This window comes from Sinocyclocheilus rhinocerous, unplaced genomic scaffold (assembly GCF_001515625.1).
Source record: "Sinocyclocheilus rhinocerous isolate Xijiao unplaced genomic scaffold, SAMN03320098_v1.1 scaffold263, whole genome shotgun sequence".
NCBI lineage: Eukaryota > Metazoa > Chordata > Actinopteri > Cypriniformes > Cyprinidae > Sinocyclocheilus > Sinocyclocheilus rhinocerous.
In genome coordinates this window covers 3,226,425-3,241,659 of record NW_015645086.1, presented here as the reverse complement: position 1 = coordinate 3,241,659, position 15,235 = coordinate 3,226,425, and the positions used below count along the sequence as shown (strand labels likewise).

The window sequence follows — 15,235 nt, the reverse complement described above, 5'->3', positions numbered from 1 at the left end:
GACAAAATGCTGCATGTTTCTTTGTGAAATTGAAATATAACACTAATAATATACTAATATAGCACTTGTATATTATTGCTCTTTTGTTGGTTTTGATTGCTTCTATTGTCCTCATTTGGATCTCCACTTTGGATAGAAGCGTCTGCTAAATGACACAATTTTTTGAATCGATTTTCAACCGGCTCGCGGTTAATCGTTACATCCCTACATTTTAAACAAAAATTATGTCAAATAAATGTTTTCAGCAATTCGCTCACGGAATTCATCTGATATGTTGGCTTTGCTATGATAAACACCGGTTGCGCTGCTGTTTTCATGTGGGTGTATAGTGCTACTTACACTATTCTTCCAGCTCGCAGACACTGAACGTGTGTGGGTTGATGAGGTAAAACTGGACAAGTTTTCTTTTGCGTGCACCCGTTTTTAACGCGTCTTGACTGTCGTACAGTCTGAGATTAATGACAACTGAGATCCCACAGTGTGACATGATCATGTTCGTACAGTCTGACAAGTACAATCCTAAAGGACTTTAAAAAAAATCGCACAGTGTGAGCCCGGCTTTAGTTGACACCTTGACTCTGTAATCCTAGTAGAGTATTTTTCATAAATAAATAAATATTTAAATGGAAGTTTGTGTGCATTGGGAATCATATTTATATATATTTTTTCAAATAAAGTCTAGGTAACACTCATTTTACATACAGCACACAGTGAAAATGAGATGAATATGATAGTGGGCAGATGAATAAAGTGCAGCATAATTTGAAATCACGAGTTTAAAGTTTGTCGATCGCGAGTCTTAATGAAGCTGAACTCTCCTCCTGTCTGCATTCAATTCACACGGACCGTCACGCGGAGCACACGCGATCATATGCAGGATACAAATGCACACTTCAATTTATGTTTATCTATAATATATATGTATTTATATAAACTTTATATGTCAGCCATCAGCCACCCTGCTCTCCAAGATATTGGCATCAGCAATCAAAAAAATATCATATCAGTCGGCCACTAGTGAATTCCAAGCAGCATTCTGCATTTTACATCTAGATGGTGGGACAGTTTGAGTGAACTCATGAACAGGATAGGCTTTTATTGTTGTTTTGTTTGTGATAAATTACACACATTTTCATCATGGATTTCACCTCTTTCATAGAAACCAAATGTTGGTCACACTTTAGTTTGGGGATCAAATGTCACTATTGACTATGACTTTTGCCTCAGTAAACTCCTAATTTGCTGCTTATTAATAGTTAGTAAGGTAGTTGTTAAGTTTAGGTATTGGACCAGGTTAAGGGATCTAGAATATTGTCATGCAGAATAAGGCATTAATATGTGCTTTATAAGTGCTAATAAACTGCCAATATGCTAGTAATATGAATGCTAATAAGCAACTAGTTAACAGTGAGAACTGGTCCCTAAACTAAAGCGTTACCAAATTTTGAAATCAAACAGACTCTGGTTCACACCATAAGCTGTCAGGATAAGAAGCTTACTTGCGTAGTTTGCCTTCTATAATCCACTTGTTTTTCCTGTAGGTTGTCATATTCTCTAGTGTGTTATCAATCTCCCTGCAGAAACAGAACGGTTGGAAAATGAAAATGATGTTTACATATGCAGATCTACAAACCTCTTTTAAATTATGAGGATAATATGATTTGAATTCCTGCTGACCTGGTGATTATGTTGCTGGCGTTGAGTTCCTCCACCAGGAAGGCCAGTATGGAGGCTTTGACGTCGGGTTTGAGGGTCTGGAAGCTCTTTGTACGCAGACTGTTACACACCTCCAACTCAAAGCCATGGGCTTCCAGAAAGATCCGCAGCACCTCGGACACAGTGCTGTGGCTCAGCTCCAGATCCACCAGCTTCTCCCCAAGGATCTTCACAGACTGAGACAGGAAGGAGAAACAAACCAACCTTCATTAAATCATTGACCAATCACTTGCCTTAAATTAAGGGCAAAACCCACCCTTCATTATTTCCCACTGAGCATTCACCTGTTTTCCATTAATGTTTCTATTAAAGTATAATACGACTTTAAAATACTTAAGCATAACATGTTGCGGATGCAGTTTCTTGTTGGTTTTTATGGCTAATGTTCAGTTATTTTAGTTTTAAGTAATTTTAACCATGTTCAAAGTTATGTTTCAGATAGCAACGGATGGGTTGTACACTTTTTTGACACCGCTATAAATAGAAAACAACTCAATACACTGATATCACACAAAAGACAAACCTGGTAATATGAAGGCAGTCCAGGATCGTGCAGAGCGGCCTCCACCAGTTTAATAAGCAGATCCAGGAGCTCGCCTTGGCTCTTCTCCATGCCGAGGAGCCCTTCCTGCAGGGCGCTCAGGCTGGGAATATCCTTGGGCACCTGGAGACCCAGAATCTTTCCGTAACCATGCAGGAACTCAACCAACCTTAAACAATTGGAGAAGGCCAAACCCGAAAGCACCAGTCCCGGTATCCGTGACAATTGTGGGAGGGGCTACAGAGGGAGAGCGAGACAACTCAATGAGTAATTGAATAAAAACCATCCCAGATATGACGCCACACACATAATTGCCAAACATTCAGCGACACACTCAGAAGAAACAGTAGTAGACTAGTTTAAGCTCCTCAAATGAAAGTACTATCAACATTATGTATTATGGTGTGTGTGGAGTGAGAGGAGCGGGAGAAGCAAAGTGGGCATTTTCAAGACCCGGACTACATGCTCACACAAGGGATTGTGGGATTGACGGGATCAGAGAAAGCATCAAGACTGTCCAAAATGTGAGAAATGCTCTACTTTTAAAATTGTGTGGGAGTTTCTAGAGAATTCTTCAAATTCGAAAAATCTTCCATCTGCGTAATTACCGTCAAGCTGTGACAAGCAAAAAGCAACATTTTTGAAGCCTTAGTTTCCATTTCTCATATATATATATATATATATATATACACACACACATACATATTTTATAAATATATTTATTATAAAAAGATTAAATTATTTAATGTATTTATTTTCATGACTTTTCCAGATCTATTAAATAAATGAATAAATATTAAATAAATAATATTAAAATAAATAATATGCGCAAGTAAAATTCCAGGTTCATGAGAACCCTGGTTCTTAAAAAAATGACAGTTGTTAAGGGAATAAATTAAAAAGAGAAATAGGATTTCAACTTGCATCTTCATTTTTAGCCGTTTAGGTTCTTTGAACCTTTTGTCTTTTTTTTATTTTATTTTAAATCTAAACCATCTTGCAGCCTTTGGAAGTTTTGCTGAGGCCCCCACTATACCACTATAGATATTACAGACCTGCCAACCTCGGAAAATGTTTTGGAGTACCATCTGTTTTGCGGGGGAGAGGGTTGGGGTATGGGGGTGGTTTGCAAGATTTAATGTTAAATATTTTTTATAGGTTAATAATCAGTGTCTGCACTCAGTTTGTGATATTTCTGTTATACAGTATTTTAGAGTAAAAAGTAGGGATGCAACAATACAGTTAGCCCACGGTTCAATAAATACCTCAGTTTTTTTGGGGGGTTTTTTACCAGTTCTTTTAGTTCTTTTATGCTATTTTTAAATGCAAAGTATTATTTTTATGGATTGGCCATTATTTAGTGCTATGAACATGTAATGTGCGTTTCATTCACACTGGACGCGCAGAAAATCCACATATACATTATAGAAGAAATAGAACTCAGGATGCTCCAGAAAATCCCTAATATTGACAAAAAACAGCCAACTATCTCTGTAACTGAATAAAAGAAGACAGAAACGCTTTGAATGATGACATTCAAAAAGAACATTAAGATAATAAACACTGTACTGCGACAATGTTTATCTGTGTTCTTAAAACCACCTTGAGTATTTTAATAATTAAGTAACATTATTTATATATAGATTTTACAACGTAATGGTATTTATAATCCACTGCTAATCGACTTAGCCGTTATTCCAGTGTAGAATTTATTTCTGCGTCATTCTGTGATAAGAAGCCACATCAGATCAAGAGGGAAACTATTTTAAATATTTGTCTGATGTTGTGCAGTAAAAGAATGCTATAATGTTCTTTTTTGTTGTTGGACAAAAGGTTTAGTCAGTACAAGGGAAGATGCTCGGCGTGTGTTGCTTTTTCAGATGCAGGCGTTTTCTCATCTCAGCGCGCAGACTCACGGACACACAAACAGAGCCAGCTTGGAGAGAAATAAAAAGCACGCAAATTTAAAAGCAAAACCTAAAAAGCGCTCTCATTGGTTGAACTCTTCATCTTTTTCTGTTGCTTGTTTGGAATACTGCACGTGGACAGAGGCGTCACCAGGTTTTTTTTTAGTAGTTTAGAGTGACAAATCGTACCAGCGTACTTTGAGGTCAAAATGCGTATCCGCTACGCAAAATGCGTACAGGTTGGCAGGTCTGGATATTATTATTATTACCTACAGTTGCCATAGAGTTATCATCATCATTCAAAATCATATTTCCAGGTTTTTAAGTTCTGTACATATTTGAAGAATATTTCCTACTTTGGCTTTCCGTTTCTCCTGCCGGATCTTTTTATTCTTTGCATCCTCCATTCTTTTCATTCTTGCCTGCATGAGAAAAATCAGATGATCAGTTGGTCCCCAAAATAGACTTGTTATAGAAAATAACAATAATATAAAGTCAGCTCACCTTTCTCTTCATTTTCTTCTTGATCTTGATCAGTTTTTCTTTTTCTTGCTCTGTGAGGTCCTCTGTTAAACAATCAACATGAACTGAGTAAAGATGCTCATTATATTTCACAAAAAAGCTACAACTACAAAATGAAGATAAAAAGGTGGTGCTTCTGCAACAAGTATATTTTTATTAAACATACAATCCACCGAAGCAATCTGAGGACAAGTGTTTTGCTCCAGGGATCGACAGGGACAGTTTGCACCTTGCCCTACACCTCACCTGCTCATTCTTACATGCTGACAGTTTCTCCAGTTGAGACACGATATTAATATTCAGACTCACCCTTTGCCTCCAGTCTCTTCAGCAGCCTGGCGTCCACTTTGCTGAGCAGATCCTCCATCTTGGGCTTAGGAGGTCGGCCTGGCCGTCTCCCTGGGGCTCCTCTGGCTCGGCAGCCACGGGAACGAGGCTCTTTGTCTGGATTTGGTGGACGACCGCGTCTGCCTGTTATTGCCATGATCATGGAGGGCACTTCCTCATTGGCGAGGAGGAACCATTGCATACCCTGTAACAAATTAAAGAGCGATAACATGTCTAGGAACAGCATAACTGTGAGGGATGTTGCTGCTGAAAACCACATGTTCGCCTGTAGCACCTGTACACATCTTCATACACACCTCAGGGCTTTCCCGCTCCTCATAGAAATCCCCCACTGGCATGCGTGGACTGAAGCTGAAGTGCTCTCTCGAAACGCCCTGGAGAGCATCCTGATGCCTGTTCAGATACTGGAGGATGTAGGAGAGACAAAAGCAACCGGATGAAGACGGAAGCCTTTTTATCACTCACGCAGATTAGGTTACAGTGGTATTGTGGTGCAGGTATGACAGCTCTCACCTTGATGACCTCGGGGAACTGCTTCATCCTCCGGCCGCAGGGGCTATAGTACCACGTCTCTCCTTTCAGGCGGTCCTCGAGCCTCCGGACTCGAATCTCTCGCCTCCAGCTAGCAAATGTGAAACAGCACGTGAAACAGGATTGCCATACCAGAGAATTCCCAAGACATTTCAAGCTGTTTGAAACTGCTGGATAAGTAAGGTAACACTATAGACTAGGGAACACCACTCACTTGCTTATTAGCATGCATATTACTAGCATATTGGCTGCTTATTAGTAATCATAAAGCACACATTAATGTCTTATTCTGCATGACCATGTTCTAGATCCCTTATCTGTCACCTCCTGAAGTATCAGGTACATTCTCTTTGCCAAGAATATGATCACCTATGGGGAATACAGTGCGTTGTGTTTAAACAACTGACATCAAAAGATGTCCACAATGCACCTGCCAAGCATTCAAATCACGATTGAGTGTTTAGTGTTCAATTACACATGAAAAAAAAAGTGTTAAAACTACACATTTTACAGAAAAAAATTTGGATGTACAATATATTGAGACCGTACTGGTTACCAGCTAATCAGTAAATTTTTTTTTATCTTATCGGTCGATATGGGATATGCATTTGGTACATGCCCACTACCTTTCATCACCTTACGTCATCAAAGGCTCTCTCTGGGCCTCTTCGGTCACTTTTGACCAAAAAATTTTACATTTTGACATTTTAAAAGTCATAGCTTCATCGGAACGCTATGAAACTTGGTGACTTTTATGGCATTTGGCTTGTGAACACACACAATAAAATTGAGAGCATGATTTTAAAAGGCATGACTTAAAAAAAAAAAAAAAAAAAAAGTATCACACTTGGTCTTTGCGGTCAAAAATGGTGTTCACTTGGTCACACTTGGTCTTTGCGCCACAGGAAACCAATGGGAAATAGGAAAAAATTTGAAAACACAGGGAAAAAAAATTTGCACAGCTAGTCTCTACTTTACCATGGAATACTACATTAATAGAAAAACTTTTTAATTTAAATTATAAAAAATGGATCATAATTATTGCATAAATATCAATTAGCACCATAAAATTCTCAAAATATAAAATGAAAAAACAATATTATTGAACAAAAATACATAACTTTGATTTTCCTGGAAAAAAAATTAAAACATTTCAAGGCTTGTGTCACTTTTGACCGTGAAGGTACCAAGTGTGATAAATAAAAACACTAATAATTTAACAACATTGTTAACTGTAACCTTCAGCAAATTAACAATGATTCATTTGTTTATTAATCCATTATTAGTTCATTATTAGTGCACTGGAAATCTCACCTTTGATAGAGAGTGAAGAGGCATTAATAGATGCAGACAGCAGGGAGGAGCTGTTTTGTGAGGTGTCGTTTAAAGAGTCATCCAGTAGAGACGTGGTATCTTTGAGGGACGCCTCCTCGGTGGAACTGGTAGAGGTCATGGAGCTGTTCAAGTTTTCTTCTTCACAAGAAGTGTCCTGCAAGTCCCTGGAGTCATCAATCATAGATCCTTCTGTAAACTTTGATTGGTCTCCAGTCTGGGAAAGACTATAAGAATTATCAAAAGTGTCCATCTTTGAACTCCCATCCTCAGCTCTTGAGCTTTCAAGGTAGGTTGACTCGGCCAAGGACGGATAGTCCAGTGACGTGTCAGTGCCAAAAGTATCATTTAAAGTCTCACTTTCTCCTTTCCTTGGGGCAGTCTGAGCTCTGATACTATTAGAGTCCTTTCTGCCAACTGCCATAGTGTCTCTTTCAGGTTCCTTTGGAACAATGAAAGCCAGTTCAAGGTTTCTACCATGAATTTGCACCTTATGCATCTCAGCTTGAGTCTCATTGTTGGACTCCTTTTTGGATGTGCCCATTATGATTCCAACTTTACTCTGGGAACCACAGGCCTCAGGTCTAGAGTGCGATTCCCCAAAGTTGTGCCGTACTACACCATGAGAACCCATCTGCCCTGGACTGTGAGAAGAAACGTCCGCATTTGCCACCGTCTCTAAAGGCTGAGTAACAGAGCCAATGAGGGAGCGAGATACATTTGGAGAAACATTGAGAGATGCTGAAGATGCCTGAGGAGAATAGCTAACAGCAGGAGGTGGTGCAGATGAAGCCAGAGCGGCAACTTGAGGAGAACCAGCGACCACAGATGGAAGTGCAGAGACTGTCGAGAGAGAGACGTTATCGGCAACAGATGTTGGAGTCGAGGAAGCAGCAGGATGTTTAGGACTCTGGCCTGTTAGAGGTGATGCCTCTTGGGGTCCTTTAAGTGGTGCCAGCGCAGGAGGAGTGGAGACAACAGATGGTGACGCAGCCAAAGATAGAGGTGTTGGAGAGACCTGTGGTCTCCAGTCTGGGAAAGACTATAAGAATTATCAAAAGTGTCCATCATTGAACTCCCATCCTCAGCTCTTGAGCTTTCAAGGTAGGTTGACTCGGCCAAGGACGGATAGTCCAGTGACGTGTCAGTGCTAAAAGAATAATTTAAAGTCTCACTTTCTCCTTTCCTCGGGGCAGCCTGCTCTCTGATACCATTAGAGTCCTTTCTGCCAATGGCCGTAGTGTCTCTTTCAGGCTCCTTTGGAACAATGAATGCTGGTTCAAGGTTTCGACCATGAATTTGCACCTTATGCATCTCAGCTTGAGTCTCATTGTTGGACTCCTTTTTGGATGTGCCCATTATGATTCCAACTTTACTCTGGGAACTACAGGCCTCAGGTCTAGAGTGCGATTCCCCAAAGTTGTGCCGTACTACACCATGAGAACCCATCTGCCCTGGACTGTGAGAAGAAACGTCCGCATTTGCCACCGTCTCTAAAGGCTGAGTAACAGAGCCAATGAGGGAGCGAGATACATTTGGAGAAACATTGAGAGATGCTGAAGATGCCTGAGGAGAATAGCTAACAGCAGGAGGTGGTGCAGATGAAGCCAGAGCGGCAACTTGAGGAGAACCAGCGACCACAGATGGAAGTGCAGAGACTGTCGAGAGAGAGACGTTATCGGCAACAGATGTTGGAGTCGAGGAAGCAGCAGGATGTTTAGGACTCTGGCCTGTTAGAGGTGATGCCTCTTGGGGTCCTTTAAGTGGTGCCAGCGCAGGAAGAGTGGAGACAACAGATGGTGACACAGCCAAAGATAGAGGTGTTGGAGAGACCTGTTGACTTTTTGATCCCTGGGCCTCCGGTACTGTTTGAGGAGGCACAGGCACCGTTGGAGGATGCATCAAGGTCTTTGAAGAAAACACCAGAGACTGGTTGTGGGAACCAGCAGGAGGAGCTCTGGAGCTCTTAGGAGAAGACATTGAAGGAGCTGTACCAAGTCCTGCAGGTGTTCCTTCAGCTGATGAAGGTCCAGAGAATCCAGGTCTTTGGCCTTGGACCATCTGAAGCGGTGGTGTGAGAGGAGAGGGTGGAGACACAGATGCATTTGCGCCGACACCCAAAGCTGTAGATAAAGCAAACCCTGGAGACGAAGGAGAATGTGAATCCTGCAGGGTCAAAGTTTTCCGAGGCGGACTAGCTAGGGGTGGAGGAGGTCCAGAGACGGGGGAAGAACTAAGTTCCTTTGCAGCAGCTCCCATCTCCTGACGTTGTTTTACAGGTTTCTCCAGGTCCACGGCTGAATGCTGCGCAGCCTGGTTATAGTCGGTAGAGGAAACAGAGCCAGGGGGCTTTACAGGAAAACTCTCAGTTTTGGGCAACCGTTGGGGTACAGAGCTTTTCTCGACTCCATTGAAGCCTTTATCCATTTCTTTAAAGGACTCATTCATAGAAACTACAGACCACAAAACACATATACAACAGTTGTTAGCGAGAACACAAAACTGTTCAGATAGGTAGCAAAAAACACATTCATTTGTTTGTGGTTTGAAATGCAACTAAAATTGGATTTTTTTAGGTCGTGGATGTGGCCTGAAAAGTAGTGCACTATACTTTTAATGTGCAGGCAACTAGAATTCAAACCCGACTTGCGTTATACACAGTTGTGCAATAGCATGTGCACCGTATTCACTCCTTTACACTCACTATTTTCCCATGTAATGAAATATAAGGCATTTGCTGTATATAATGAATGAGTGAACGAGAGAAAAGGTCCAAAATCAGCATACGCATCAAAGTGGAAATTACAGTAAAGCCTCTGATAGTTGTTGCCTCATGCTCCTCTGAGCAATTTGAATACAGTGTGAATAAGTTCAAAGCAGAGTAAAAAAATGAACACACAGACAATGCATCTTGATCTTCAATGGAAAGCGCAGTATTGTTGATTGTTTAACTGTGTCTAGGCTGCGTGCAGTTTTCCACTGTCTGATGATTGAGGCAGAATGTGGGTGGAAAAGAGAACAGGGGCAAGATATCACCTGTTTACGGACTATCCGTCAGTTTGAATCACTTCTTAATCCAAAAAGTCAACTTCCTTTGGTGAAAACACGTCTGACTGGCCTAAAATTACTTTTGTCAGAGGACAGAATGCTAGTGTTGGTGATATTAAAAGCCATTCAGGAAGTGCATGGCACCACCTAAGTACAGGAAATCAGAACATGCATGATAAAACACGCTGCCATTTTTGTAATCATATTACTTACAATATGAATGCCAAAGATTGTATATTGTTCCACAAAGCTATCTGCAAACAAGTGAAACAATCTTGTTTTTAAATGCTGTAGACCTTATAAAACAAACTTGACACATGGCCCTTCAATACTAAATAAAATGTAATAAATAAATAAATATAGATTTTATAAATATATAAAAAATCTAAACTATAACTGCCCTGTTTCCAACACACTGAGGCCTGTTTGTGGCAGTTGCTCACCTTGCATCTCTCTGCTCTTAGGCGAACCGCTATCAGGCACAGTAGAAGGGGACCTCATTGGGACCTGGACGTGATGGGGGCTGCTTCTTCCTCCTCCACTGCCCATGTGATGGTGCTGAGGGCTTCCTCGTGGAGGTGTAAAGCTCTGCGCGGCGGGTGGTATCATCTGAGCCTGTGGTTGAGACTGAGTTTGGGCCTGGTGCGATGGATGCTGGTAAAACGGCATTCCATTAGGCATCACACCATAATGCTGCTGCTGTTGCTGCTGGTGGTGTGAATGGTGTTGGAGATGATGTGCCGTTGCAGACTGGTGCTGCAAGGCTGGAGGCTGCTGGTGATGCTGGGACGCTGGGATGCCCTGGTTGGGATACGTCCCATATATACTGGGAGAGTTATATCCCATTGGCATCGAAGATCCCCCCTGCGACTGCTGCCCAGGATTTCCCCTTCCCCAATACTGCAGCCCAGCACCTGGAGGTTGCTGGGACGGTCCCATACTGCCGTTGACTTGGTACGGTCCATGGCTCTGGAAGTGGTGCTGAGGCTGCTGTGGTTGTATCCCACCCTGGGAGCCTGGCTTCTGGTGCAACCCGTGGGGAGGGACGGGCCCCATCGCCGGGCTGTACTGAGACTGGTCCCACAGATAGTCATATCCCATGCTGCCTGGGAGGTGATGGTTGCTCATATGAGGATAAGAGGAAGAGGGAGGGTGGGCGCCTGGCTGGCTGCTCTCACCTGCAGTAGTGATGCCATTCACATTCATTTGGCCATTCAGATCTGTGTGACCAACAGCATCAGTCAAAAAACAGAGCATAAAAGCCTTAAAAGCCACCATGTTTATGGATTTATAGACTACATATATGGATAAAAAATGAAATGCAAATACAAGACAGAGACTCACTTTTCCCTTGCTGGGGGAAGCTCATGGAGGACCCGTTAGTATAGAGAGAATCTCCTGAGGAATGCTTCAGTCCTGAGTTTGCTGACACAGAAGAGTGAGGCCCATAGTTAAAATGGTTATTTGCTTCCATCTGGCAGAAGAAGAAAAAAATACAGAACTGAAAGATGATATGAGGCTATTAGATTTTTAGTATTAAGATATTTTCTCTTATGCACAGACAACTGTAAATATGCCAATTGTCACTTGATTTCCCTAAAAAGTCTGGATCTGAATATGCCTACTAAACAGTACACAAATTCAGTATTGTTGTTTCCCAAATGATGCACTATACACTATGCACAATACAAAGTTTAGAAGGGTATCTTATCAAGCATCAGAGTCTAAATGCATGAAGTGTCCATTCCACATTTTGGGTTTTTTTCAATTAATGAAGTGCATCACCCAGGCATTTGAAGTGCACTTCTTATTATTGGACTTGGAACACATTAACAACACGATTTATACTACAAAATGGCATTGAATAGTGCATAAGGACACAAACTGGGACACACCATTTGTCCAAATTCATAGTATTCAAAAAACTAGGAGAAAAGTGCCCAGGTGAACTACTACTTCGGGCGAGATTCTGAAGTAAGCATCCAAAGCACACTTTACTATCCCACAAAGGCCATGGGACAGGATTTGTGAACGGCAGTGAAGCAATATAACTGGATGCCATAGGTCACGTGACAAAGCCAACATGGCAAATGTAGTACTCCTGGATTACATTCACACTACATAAACACTTTTTTCCCCTCTCAGTCGCGAAGTTCGTTCCTCGCCAACTGTAGTGCCTACTGGAGTATGTGATTTCTGACATTCTGTGATTTTCAACAACAAAAAAAAAAAACTAACAATATGACACAGCAATACTGGCTCAATTAATCGAGTAAGTTTAGGGCGGGACTTTCCATTTATCCAACCAATGAGTGACAGGGTGGATTCTGAAGTAAGCATCCAAAGCACACTTTACTATCCCACAAAGGCCATGGGACAGGATTTGTGAACGGCAGTGAAGCAATATAACTGGATGCCATAGGTCACGTGACAAAGCCAACATGGCAAATGTAGTACTCCTGGATTACATTCACACTACATAAACACTTTTTTCCCCTCTCAGTCGCGAAGTTCGTTCCTCGCCAACTGTAGTGCCTACTGGAGTATGTGATTTCTGACATTCTGTGATTTTCAACAAAAAAAAAAAAAAACTAACAATATGACACAGCAATACTGGCTCAATTAATCGAGTAAGTTTAGGGCGGGACTTTCCATTTATCCAACCAATGAGTGACAGGGTGTGGGATATATTCAAGAAACCTGCTTTAACACTTGTCATTACAGATATTACTCACAATAAACAGTACATGTAATTTTGGCATGGAAGAAAATGAGGCTGCGAGGAATAGAATGTTACTGGGTTTTTTTGTTTTTTTACTTTTGGCACTTTCATCAGAAACGACTTACATCAGTTCAGTCAAACCCATGACCTTGGAGTTTCTAGGGCCATGTTTTTACTGTTTGAACAACTAAGGTTGTACTTTTGTTTACCTTGGTGTCTGTCACTCAGCTGTCAGACCATTAAAAACATATCTTTACAAAAAAAAAAAAGTCAGTGGACAACCCATTTTTGTGGCCTAAAAATTGTGTAAAATAAAGGTTAAACCCACAGAGTCATGGAAAAGTTTATATAAATCCTTCCAAATAACCTGACTCATATTTCAATACCACAATTACTTTTTTAAACAACAGGCAGATCCTTCTCGTCCTCCTGTACTAAAAATCTGCAGATTCCAACTCCAAGTCGTTTAACGTTTATGAACCAGAGTGCTGAAGGAAGAGGCTGCGTTTCAAAAGCTAGCGATCTGCCTAACTATACGGCATTTATCAGCGTTGTTGGCGCGTACATAACGTTCTAATTGGATTTTCGGCATCTTTGAGCACATACCGAACGTTCGGAACGCACCAATGACGCTGTGCAGGTCGCCGGTGTGCGAGGTTTTGAGACACAGCCAGTGAGTGAACACTGCTGCGGCGGACATCACAAATATTGCTCTTCACATCTCAACATAAAATGTCGCAGATAAAGCCGATGAGCCAATAGCGTTAAATAACACTCATCTCACACGCAGATTTCATGCTGAACACCAGCCTCAACGACTAACTTACACCTGAAACATAACAACAAGTCAGTCCTGGACATTTTTATAAAAGCCCGTTTAAATGACCTCATGTTAGATTTATGCATTTATATCAAATCGGCACTAATTATTGTATGCGCGTCCATCATTAGCCCCGCAGCTAACAGTAAACATCAAACTCAAAACTGTAAGATTTCATTCAGAATGGCCGTGCAGCCACACGACTTCACTAAAAAGCAACACATACTTAGAAAGAGTGATGTTTGATTAAATACCAAACGGGAAATGTGAATAAATAAACGAGGGAGATGTGGAAGTCGGTTAGCATGAAGGCTAACCGCCGCGCATGACCATGCGCTGCTTCTGGATCTCACTCACACACACACACGCACACATATTAATATATATCCACATTTGATAAAACTTCTCCAACACTAAAACACCACAGCTCAGGGTAAACCAGCTCATATCTGCTCTAGCTCGGTTTCTCCGTTCTCTTTCACAGAATTTCACTCTTGTACGAGCACATATTAAACCATAAAACTGAGAAAAAGAAACGAGACGCGGCCAAACAACAAACACAAAAACAAAAAGACACTGCTTTGAGATAAAAGACTAATTATGTACCATCCATGACCACAAATAAAGATAATGGGAAGACGTTTTAGTGATGTACATAATGAAAACCTAGAGATATACAGACACTTATAAAATGTTATTTTGATATGAAGTTTGATTAAAGTGCTCGGTTTATATCAGCGGCGATGCCGTGACAAAATGAGGCCTGCGTTCCCGCATCACAACGACTCATCGCGACCGTTTATGAGACAATATTCGCCGATTAGCATTAATGTTAATTCAATATTTAGGAGTATGAATGAAATTGGACTCGAATTTACTTTAACAGCGTTTACTCATCGACGAAAGTGGTGTGAGTTAAACGAAAACACCAGCTCTTATTTACATAACCACGGGTTTGTGCGTTATTTAAATAATTAAAGACGTACAGATAAAACGGGCTGATTATATACATACAAGAGGGTTTGTGATCTGTAAGACATTAGGGGAGCTTGTTATGCTTTTAAAGCTCGTTTCTACGAATGCGACGTTAAAAACGGACGTTCATCATCTCGTCTCAGAAGGTCATGTTTCGTTGATTAATTCGGGTTATTAAGAGAAAATGAGGCAGCATCACCCACACAACACACTCTCAAAAGTTTCCCCGTATAATAATTAAACTGCCCAACCTTGATACTTGCCGATCGCACCGGAGACGGGGAGTGTGGCCCCCGGCAAAGGACCGATGTGGATGAATAGGGTGTTAGCGATGTAAATAATAAACGCGTAAATCGCTAACCTTTGGGTTTCAGATTTGCAAACATGGCTGGTAATGTTTGAGCGCAGCCATGATCACAGACGAGAGAAAGAGAGCGAGCCGAAAGAGGAAGTGAAGGACCGCGCGCCTCAAGGGGAAAAAAAGGGGGAGGGGAGGGGAGAGGAGAGGAGAGGAGAGGAGAGGAGACCCGTGCCAAACACCAGGACCTCTGCTCCGAGTCTGACTCGAACCACTCTCCCCACTGTAGCCTCCTGAGACACCCAGCTATGGAGTTTTTGTCTCTGTAGTAGACATCATATTTTAGTGAATTTCTCTGAGACCCCACATGTCACAGTTGTAAGTCTGGATGTCCTGTACAGAGCACATTCAGGGCTTTCCAGAGATACCAAATAGTTGGAAGTTTCTCCATGACCACTCTCTCTCCTTGATCTTT

General features: G+C 41.5%; 1 protein-coding gene across 1 annotated transcript in view; it reads right to left on the bottom strand.

The window, feature by feature from the left end:
- Positions 1 to 14,910, bottom strand: part of LOC107705669 (bromodomain adjacent to zinc finger domain protein 2A-like) — a 30,771-nt gene extending 15,861 nt beyond the window's left edge. The window contains exons 1-13 of the mRNA XM_016509059.1: positions 14,714 to 14,910; positions 11,290 to 11,419; positions 10,389 to 11,165; positions 8,377 to 9,350; positions 6,880 to 7,531; positions 5,548 to 5,732; positions 5,331 to 5,438; positions 4,996 to 5,218; positions 4,669 to 4,730; positions 4,521 to 4,586; positions 2,240 to 2,494; positions 1,678 to 1,892; positions 1,500 to 1,574 (exon numbers count right to left, since the gene is read on the bottom strand). Of these exons, the coding sequence (XP_016364545.1) occupies positions 1,500 to 1,574; positions 1,678 to 1,892; positions 2,240 to 2,494; positions 4,521 to 4,586; positions 4,669 to 4,730; positions 4,996 to 5,218; positions 5,331 to 5,438; positions 5,548 to 5,732; positions 6,880 to 7,531; positions 8,377 to 9,350; positions 10,389 to 11,165; positions 11,290 to 11,419 (3,722 nt within the window). The 5' untranslated portion in view covers positions 14,714 to 14,910. The remainder of the gene's footprint in view (positions 1 to 1,499; positions 1,575 to 1,677; positions 1,893 to 2,239; positions 2,495 to 4,520; positions 4,587 to 4,668; positions 4,731 to 4,995; positions 5,219 to 5,330; positions 5,439 to 5,547; positions 5,733 to 6,879; positions 7,532 to 8,376; positions 9,351 to 10,388; positions 11,166 to 11,289; positions 11,420 to 14,713) is intronic.
- Between the last annotated feature and the right edge of the window lie 325 nt (positions 14,911 to 15,235).